Genomic DNA, 10,000 nt, shown 5'->3' on the forward strand with positions numbered 1-10,000 from the left:
TTAATATAATAGTGGTTCTAAAAGAAAAAATAGAACCCTTTTAAATATTATTAATATTTTGATTTTTAGTTCATAAGTACCTTAAAATTTGTGGGGGGAGGCTCATTTATCTATCTGTTATATACTTAGCATCATACCATAAAAGGATAAAAAGGCTTATGAACTTTTGAAGGATTATAAACCAAGGTTAAGTTAGTTTTGAATATGAGAGTGTTTATCTAAAATTAGTATCCTAGAATCCAAGGGAAAAAAGATAAGATCTAAAACTATGAGCGTTGTCTTTGTAGGGTACTCTTTTAGCAACACTTATAGGTCTCTTATAATAAATTCTAAAATATCTTAAATCTCAAATGATACTTTAATTGAATACAGAGATACATTCTTCTTTGAAAATATTTTTCATTTCACCTAATATTTTTTTCTAAAAAAAAAGAGTTAAAAGAGAAATAGAATCAATAATTAGTAATCACACTTGGATTCTAACTTATCTCCTAAAACTAAACTCCTAGGTTATAAGTGGATTTTTAAGAAGAAGATTAGGACTGATGGCACAATTAAAAAAATATAAGGCTAAGCTTGTTGCTCATGATTTTTTATAAATAGTTAGTATTGATCATTTCACACTTTTAAGCTTGTATTACTACCATCCGAGTCCTACTTTTCATTGTTTTCATTCATTAACTAGACTATTTTTTTCATATAAAGAGTTAGAAGAAAAAATGTACAAAAACCAATCCGAAAGATTTATCATGCTTGGAGAAGAAGGAAAAGTGTGTATGCTGTTTTGATCCTCGTATGAAGAACTTAAGTAGTGGCACGTAAAAATTGTTTATATAATCTTATCTTTTGGATTTCAAATCAATGAATATGATAATTATCTATATTGTAAGAGGATAGATAATAAATTTACCTTTCTTTGTCTTTAAGTTGATAATATTTTAAATCTTGCTTCAGATTTAGATATGATACTAGAGATTAAATCATTCTTATCTATCACTTTGATATGAAAGATTTTGGTGAAGCTGATATTATCTTAAGAATGAAAATCTAGAAATCTTCAAATTCTATATTATTATCTCAATCTCATTACACTAAAAAAAATATATAAATTTAGGTATTTTGATTATTCATTTGTCTACTTTTCTTATAATCCAAATGTTCAACTTGTTAAATATACTAATAATCCTATAAATCAATAAAGATGCTCTCAAATCATTAGATCTTTTCTCTATTTATCAAATAAGATTAGACCTGATATTTTTTATAATGTATCTTAGAATGAGTTTTTAAATGCCTTAAGGGTACTTGGGTTATTAAAGGATACAGTGATGTTAACTGCATTTCTAATTTTTTAGATATTAAATATGTATTTCTTCTGTGTGAAAGTGCTATTTGGCAATCAACTAAACAAACTAATATCGCCAGAACTACTAGGAAAGCTAAGCTAATTTCTACTCTTCCTATGATCTCAAACCATTCTTATATTTATTGTGATCGTAAAGTAGCAATAGATTTTCGTAAAAAGAAACTTATATAAGTACTAAAATGAGTAGACACAATGATTAGACAAAATTTTGTTAGATGACTAGATTTTTATTTTATTATTTTTATATTAAAATTGATAATAATCTAGTTGATTGTCTCACTAAAGATTTAAATAGGATTAAGGTCCTAAACTCATCAAGGGGGATGAGTCTTTATCTAAAATGAGCCTATAGAAAATTCTTTAAAGGAGGTTTAATGTGATAATAACAAGCTGATTGGTTAGTTAAGAATCACAATGATTAGTACTTTAATACATAGAGATATGAAGTTTATCATCGATCCCATCCCTATGGTGATTAGTGCACCAATGTAGAGGTATAAGAAGAGTAGTTTTTGTGAGATGTGACTCTATACACATCGGGACTCTCTTATACGAGAGAATTAATAAACGAACATGGCTCCGGATCTAGACAATCCTTAGAATAATAATTAAAATACTTATATAGTACATGCACTAATAATATTTTATTTTTTTAATAATTTTATTGTATTTTGTTATTTATTCAAATTATTTATTTGAAGAGAATTTGAGTTTTTTTTGAAGGAATTGTTAAAACGTGAAAGAGAAAAAACTTAAAAGGACTTTAATTTCGTTCCTTTTATTATCAAAAAATGGAAACTTAATTTTAATGTTGAAGGACTTTTAATTTTTTAATGGTTGGGTTGGGGGACGTCTCCCTCCCCTCAAAAAGTTGGTTAAAATATTGCGAATTTGATGCTCGACCGTCTGATTTTACTTACTGTTACCACCGGTGTTTGGGTGTGGCCATGATGGGTGGGTGTGTTGTTGTCACACTCACTTGCCACCAACCCCGTCGTGGTAGATCTGATCGACACACATACTGCAACCTCGAGGAGAATATTATGTTATGAGAAGCTTCAGTGTGATAAACTCATCTAAACGGAGGAGAATAAGACAGGCGTGAATTGATTTTTCTCTACCGGTCCACTTTGGAATCTTAGGTTGGAATAGCAGCAGCTTCGTAGACCGTTAGATACACAAGTGTGTCTTAATGGTCAAGCAACCGAAGAGAAAGAGAGAGAGAGAGAGAGAGAGAGAGAGAGAGGACAGTAGCAGCCCACCAAAAGAATGGAGAAGGAAGCAGGTTTGGTGGCACCAAAGAAGAAGAAGGTTTCGATGATCCCCGCGAAGATGGTGCCGCCGCTGCCATCGGCAACGCCGGAAGCAAGAAAGCCGGCCGTCGTCAGGAGCGTGACGCGAGACGAGATCGATAAGTACTGGATGACGAGACGAATGATCGAAGAGGATCACCTCCTCGCGGCCGAGAAGGCGGCTGCAAGGATCAGAGCCAAGGCTCTCAAGGCAGGTTTTCTCGCGCTGCTTCTTTCTGATGTTATAGAAGCCGTAGGAGTAGTACGAGGAAATGCGAACACGGACGGCCTCGTCTGTTTTATTCGCTCCCTTGCGTTTCCTTGAATTGTTTCTACGTGCGTGCCATAAGTTTCGCAGGAGGAGGACTACCGGCGATTCGAGGAATCGCTGAAGGAGATGTTGAACAGTGCTGAAGAGGACGAGGATGGCAAGGAAGGAGACGACGAGGAGCTGCAGATAGGCATCAAGGACTGGTAGGCAGGCTTTTTGACATTTCCCTCGTTACCGTATTTCTTAGTGACTGGCTTTAAAGATTCCCGAAACCTGCGATCGATGGCTGTTGCCAAAAGCAGCAGCAGCAATAGAAACAAACCTAGCATCCGAAGAACGGGTGAGCTCGCCTCGATGAATCTAAAAAGGCTTCACCCGAACGTCATGGATGGTTCATGGTGTTGCTGATTACAATCACAGTGCCTCTGTCGATATTTTTCCTGCTTGGGAAAGAGGAGACAAGTAATGCTAATTAATAGACACTACTACTACTACTACACACACTCAACATGAGAAGCTTAGCAGTAAGTGTCAGATGTCATTGTTTTAGGGGGTTTCCAAGAGATTAAAGCGATTGTTCTCTCTCTCTCTCTCTCTCTCTCTCTGGCTGCAGGTGGACCAAAAGCAAGTTCGCGTATCTGAACCAGCCGGCCATCGAATCCATGGGGGAGAACGCAACACCAAAGCGTCCGACTTCCACGTACATTCCGCAACACATCTGCTTCCTCGACGTCTCTGCTGCTGCCCAACTCTACAATTCATCATCATCATTTGGATTTGGGGGTTTTCTAAATCAGCAATGTCGGATGTCTACGAGATAGTCAGGTCTGCTACTATATGACTCTCTTAGGACATCGTCAATTTGTCTCGTATTCTCTATCTAATAAACATACGGCTATGTTGTGTATAACGAACGTCAACATAAAACTTTTGCTGGTGAGGTTATTATTATTATTATTATTATTAGACTTGCAAGATGATGAAGATTAATATTCATGCTGGAGAAGACCATATCTATCTAAAAGAGCATCACGTTATCCAATAGTTGCTGCGTTCCCTATACCATCTCCCAGGCATGAAGATGTCGACAGTCCAAGAACATACATAAATAAATAAAGAGCACAATTTTGATAGGCTTCAGACTAATAATCTAGTCAACAACAACATGTATGTCTGTTTTTTGACACATCTTTTCAAGAATATTTTCTTACGCTGAGGACCCAAAGAGCACCAGATAAAAAAGTCATTCCAATACTTGAAAAACTGTTCTACATCTGTATGCATCATTCATCGATTGTGGTAGCACTGTTCGTGGCTCTTAAGACTGTTCTATGTCTGTATCATTCATTGGTTGAGGTAGCATTGTTGTGGCCACTACTACTCCATTGCCCATTAGAGAACCAACCAATCTTGTGTATGTATTGTGGTAGCATGACTGTGTGACTATCCTAGTGACTGACACACACAAGATACTAGTAGCAGACAGCTTACCATACAGGTCTGTAGGGGACCCAGATTCCAGTAGATGTCCCCTATGGTTTGGCTGAGACAAATAAATAGTAGCACTGATCCAATTGCACCTATACATGATGGATGTCATCAGACAAAGAATTAACAATTCAAGGCTGAGCAAAATAGTAGCGAAATATAGGACCAATTAGCACACCAACAAGAAATGGGACTTCAGATTTCATTGTACACACAGAATTTTTAAAGCAGGCTGAAAAATAATGATATGTTAATTCATAAGCAACGACGAAGACTGGCTCACCCTCTTCTCGCTATTCTAAATCATGGACTCCCTTTAATGAATAGTAGAATCTATTGTCTAAAACAATATCATTCATTTCCTTGATAATGATATCTAAATGTTTCTACCTAGAAATATTCATCATTTTTATTAATAATTTAATACTGTTCTTACAAATGCCTTTAATTATTCTTTTTTTAGGCCGCCACCCTTTAGAGAAAATTATTGGCTTCACCTAAGCATAACATCAAGAACTTAACATTGCTCTTCTCCACCATAAGGCAACCTAGTAGTACTACTACATGCTTAACAAGATCAAGGCAATTTACCAAAATTTCAGCAGTGAATTAACCCAACATCCATCAGTTTGGCAAAAAAAAAGAAGAGAGAGAGAGAATAGTTTGATAAAAAAAATTGAAGGTCAAGATAAAAATCTACACAAGGGGTTGTTATTTGCACAAGAAATGTTTCCAACTTCCATGGGTGAAAATGTACTAAAATGTGCAATTTCCACATATATTCCACAAACACTGCTCATGCTATTTTTTCTTCTGCTGTACACTCACTCTACAACACCAAACTCTTGGGGTTTTCTAATATTACCAACACTGAGGTGCTACTATATGATTCTCTTAAAACAAAATATATAATATGCAAATTTATGCTGTTGAAAATATTGCTAAATTGTGTTTAACCTTAAAAACAAATTATTATTTGATGAGGTTGCTAGCGATAAGAGTGTAAACTGCAAGAAAGGAGACAAACAACTCAAAATAAGGCACAAATCATGTGATTAGGCCCCAGGATGTAAGGTTGGTGTCCCAAGATGTAAGGTTGATAGCAGAACCCTTTTCCTAGAGGTGTTCGATAGAGTTGCATCCCATTTTCCATCAAAGCTGAAGGGAAAAATATTAAGTTCAATAACTAAGCAAATATTCTTAAGGAAAGCTCATCAATGTAGGCGACCATGAGATGCATGTTTAACCTTAACTTAAACCATCCATTTGAACATGATGAGAAAATTTATAAGCATCAAGGAATTGGTGAGATATGGTATCATGCGATTTGTCATTTCATTTCTGATATTACAAAGTGTGTATAGAGAAGAACTTAAACTTAGAATATACTTACCTCGGATAAATGAGCAACAAATGTGAAAGATAAGAGGACAAGTGATATTAAATTGATGTCATCCTTCTAGAATCATATGATCTATACATTAAAATAATGAGCCCTTTTGTTTGAGTTCTTCGGCTTGCAGATAATGACAAAAAGCCAATAATGGTATCAAGCTATTGATAGAGCTTAGAAAATAATTCCAATATCTTTTGGTGGAAATAAAAAGAAGTATAAGGATATCTTTCGTGATCATAGATAAAAGATGTGAATGTCAACTTCATAATCCACTACATATAGAACATACAACATGACAATATTTAAATCCATTTGTCTTTTAAAAAATTCCTACATTGAGTTTGGTGTAGAAATTGTATTTGGGTTATATCAATACATTGCAAGATTGATTCCTAGTATTAAAGCTCAAATTTGTCTTCAAATACGAATGGTGGGGGTCTTTATGAAATTCTTATGATATCAAGGGCTACTATGTCCCAGGTATTTATAACTTCATAAAATTAACATCATGTAATTTTTTTAGTATGTTATTGTTAATATTTAAGTTTAAATTTGCATTGAATTTTGAGTAGTGGAGCCTATTTGACAAATTCACCCAGAACTGGAGAAATTAGCTATTAAAATTCTAAGGTTGACTTATAGTGCTATAGGTTGGGAGCCAAATTAATGAGTTTCTAGGAATGCAAGTATATAAGAATATTTTAATTTCAGCTAATCTATTCTTTTTTAGATATTGATGTATGTAAATATATTTTAATTTATATAACATGATGGATTCACATAAAAAAAAGAATCAATTAGAGCATCAATAACTACAAGATCTTGTCTACCTAAAGTATAATCAAACATTAAAGGCTCATCATAATTTATTAGATAACATTGATCCCATTTTGTTAGACGATATCGACAATTCAAATGAATGGCTGGTAAAAGATATTGGTGCTAACTTATAAAATACCAAAAATGAGCTTGTCTTTGATGAATTTGATGTGGAGAGATGTAGCAAGATCTTTAGATGTTGGAAAAACGAAAGCATAAACAAGACAACTTGCGAAAATAAAGATGAATGCAAAAGCCCAAGTTTATCACTTGCAATTGTTAAAGATGAGGAAACTTGTTCGGATGAAGATGAATAAGAGAAGAGGGATATAAATAAGCTAAAGAGAAGACACTAACAAGATTGCGAATAAGGATGATGAGATAAATTTTGAAGATAATTGATGTTAATCTCGTTTTCTTTTGTCATTTTCGTTATTAGATTCGAACAATATAATTTGGTTCTTTAAATGAATGTATTTTGATGAGTTATTTTTATTTTAGTGATCATATTTATCAATCATTATATATATATATATATATATATGTGTGTGTGTGTGTGTGTGTGTGTGTGTGTACATACACACACACACATATATATACATATATATATATAATTTTTATATTCGAAGCATCTCGCTTCGCTCGAGTGAGCGCTTAGTGCCTCAAGAATTTTGAAACCTTGGCACTTATTAGCACCTAGCGCTTTTAATTATACTACCCTTGCTTCTCTGTGATAATCCATGCCAACATAATTAAAGAGAAAAGAATGAAAAAAATGTCAATTGCTCTACCTAAAATACCCCAAATTTTACCTAAGGACCTGGATGTAAATACAGAAGTTACTGGGACTAAATTGTAAAAAGTGTGAAAAAAAGGTTTACACCCACCTCTTCCCATCGCCTCTCTCACAAGTAAAAGAGAGGTCGTGTGGGAGTGTGAGGGCGAGAAAGAAAGCGGAAACAAAGAAGGGAAGAAAGAAAAAAGGAAGAAGAAAGATGGAAGAGAGGAGAGGAAATGAAGAAATGGGCTTAGACATAGAGAAGAGAAAGAAAGAAAGAGAAAAAGAGGGCAAAAGAAATAAAAAGAGGAAAATGTATTTAGGGGTTGTTTTGATGTCAGATGGATTCAGATCAAACTCAAGAAAATTATATTAGTTATGGTTTTGAATTCCCTTATTTTTCTATTAATTAGATTATTATATAGGACTATAGATTGATTGATTCTGATGGTCTTAGTTAATTGGATATTTGGGCGGTGAAAGAAATAAAAGGAAAAAACAGCTATTTTTGGAAGAATAAGGAAAGAAAAAGACGCATCAAGATTGTCTCTTCGTATTGCGGATATACGAGTGTCCAATGACTCCATCTAATCTGCTTTTGAAAGTATTAATGAATGTATTTGGAATTGATAAATGCATATGATTTAAATGATTTACAAGTCCTTGTTAGTCAAAAGTGTTGCAAGACAAATTAGATATTGATAATTTGGAAAAGCATATGGTTTGAACTGTTATGTATTATTTTATAAGTATTTTTAAATTATCTTATCTGAATTTATATGAAAATGTCAATCCAATATCATATTTGAAAAGGATTGAAAAAAATGATATATGATATTATCAGTCTTGAAATGATATGCAAAAAATATATTTGAAACTATTAGTTTACTAAAAAATAATATATTATTTTTTATGACATCACAGTTGTTTGATTAGTATGGTTATGATCTGGACCCTACCAATGGGGTTATACATTGGAATATATTTCAGAAACTAGTTTCGTCTAAATTTGAACATAGGGAGATAAGTATTATCTACACCATGAGGGTTAAAGATGGTTCTGAGCCTTGTTACGAGAATATAATATAGTCGTAGCCATCAATACTACTATGACTATTGTTTTGACATACACACCTTAGCTATACTAACCGTTATGAATCCTTAGCTATATTTATGCTTATTTATGAATAGTTTATGGTAGTCTTTGCACTATAATAATTTACGCTCTAATATGTGACACTAGTTATACTTATGGTTTTATTACCAAAATGCATTTAAATGTATCTTGCTTTGAAAAGTATTGCTAGAGCTATGATTTAAAATGCATATGAAATTGATATTTTGTAAACTTTATAAGCATGAAGAAAATATTTGATATCCATGAATATTTTGAAAGAATGGATTGAATGCATAAAAAATTCATGTATATTAAAGTAAAAAGATTATTTATGATAAGTTTTGCTAGCATGCAAGTCATGGTGCTTACTCAGCTGTGGTTTGCTCATATGATTATTTTTCAGATTAAGTAGCTCAATTATGGTTATCGATCAAAGGACCATATTAAGAGTTTTGGGCACTACTGTACATTTAGATTATTTTATGTATAAATTAATTGAATTTGAATACTGAGCATTCTAAAAGGGCCATTGAATTTATTTTAAAATATCCTATGGGTAGATTGATTATGAATTGAATTATGTGGAAGTAATTTGTTCATGTCTTGGCCGCATTCCTATAAGGTAACGTATAGGATTGTGGCATTATACTGTCCTAGACTTTTCGTTGGGCTAGAGGCGTTACACTACCACTGAGCCACCAAGGAACAATGGACTTGCATAAGTCGACTCTCATGTTTTCTCATCCTATTGCTAGAATGATCCATGCCATTTCCTAATGGTGTTGTTAGAATGAACTTAGTTCTTAGTGACATCCTGTTCGATGATGATGATCATATTGAACAAGTTGGGTCCTTTTGAAGACTATCATATTGTATAAAATCTATTGTGCCTTTAAGCATGCCAATAATCACAAACATCAATTCAATTATCTAGATAGTTCTCTTTGCTGCCATCTTTATGTCCCTCAAAAAACACAACTAGCCCTTCATCTTTGATTCTGTAGATCATATGATGCACAACCTAATTCTGGTTTCATCTTTGATTCTGTTGCATTATAAAATTATAACATGATAAGATCCATCATAATCTCCCTTGATTTTTTAACACAGCATATCAGGTTCTAACACCTATTAATCACAAGAAACAAACGATTCCTAATAAGTTTTGGTAAAATATCATTTTTCTTGTTTAATGAACTTCACTACACTTAGCGATTCTCAATTTATGATTCACAATCTCCAATATTGTTTGTACAACACAATATGCATAGAAACCACGAATAAAGGGGCCAAATCAATCAATCAATCAAGGGGGGGAGGGGGAAAGAGAAACTCACCTGCAACGGCAACAAAGCAAGAGATATTTCCCTTTCTTGGATCTCTATCTCTCTCTGAAGCCCATCTATCATCTCCCGCCGCCATCCCTTCGCTGCTGCTCCTCCGCCTCGACCCTCTTCTTGCTGCCTTCGACGA

General features: G+C 33.7%; 2 protein-coding genes across 3 annotated transcripts in view; one reads left to right on the plus strand and one right to left on the minus strand.

Annotated features, from left to right (window-relative positions):
- The first annotated feature begins 2,572 nt into the window (after positions 1 to 2,572).
- Positions 2,573 to 3,839, plus strand: LOC103973649 (uncharacterized). Its single transcript, XM_009388278.3, has 3 exons — positions 2,573 to 2,869; positions 3,017 to 3,132; positions 3,543 to 3,839. The coding sequence occupies exons 1-3, from the start codon at positions 2,636 to 2,638 to the stop codon at positions 3,748 to 3,750; spliced, it is 558 nt and encodes a 185-aa protein (XP_009386553.2). The 5' UTR covers positions 2,573 to 2,635; the 3' UTR covers positions 3,751 to 3,839.
- Positions 3,840 to 4,038: 199 nt separating this feature from the next.
- LOC135638765 (uncharacterized) overlaps positions 4,039 to 10,000 on the minus strand; it is a 6,449-nt gene continuing 487 nt past the window's right edge. Inside the window, exons 1-2 of one of the 2 annotated variants that reach the window (XM_065152132.1) lie at positions 9,865 to 10,000; positions 4,039 to 4,509 (exon numbers count right to left, since the gene is read on the minus strand). The exon at positions 9,865 to 10,000 is cut by the window's right edge and continues 487 nt beyond it. In XM_065152132.1, the coding sequence (XP_065008204.1) occupies positions 9,933 to 10,000 (68 nt within the window). In that variant the 3' untranslated portion in view covers positions 4,039 to 4,509; positions 9,865 to 9,932. Of the gene's footprint in view, positions 4,510 to 5,174; positions 5,576 to 9,864 lie in introns of those variants that run through there. The other variant, XM_065152130.1, reaches the window with a different exon arrangement.

This window comes from Musa acuminata, chromosome BXJ3-5 (genome assembly GCF_036884655.1).
Source record: "Musa acuminata AAA Group cultivar baxijiao chromosome BXJ3-5, Cavendish_Baxijiao_AAA, whole genome shotgun sequence".
Classification (NCBI taxonomy): Eukaryota; Viridiplantae; Streptophyta; class Magnoliopsida; order Zingiberales; family Musaceae; genus Musa; species Musa acuminata.

Coding starts and splice junctions, on each gene's coding strand:
- LOC103973649 (XM_009388278.3), top strand. CDS start 2,636: ATGGAGAAGGAAGCAGGTTTGGTGGCACCAAAGAAGAAGAAGGTTTCG. Junction 2,870..3,016: donor TCAGAGCCAAGGCTCTCAAG/GCAGGTTTTCTC, acceptor TAAGTTTCGCAG/GAGGAGGACTACCGGCGATT. Junction 3,133..3,542: donor CAGATAGGCATCAAGGACTG/GTAGGCAGGCTT, acceptor CTCTGGCTGCAG/GTGGACCAAAAGCAAGTTCG.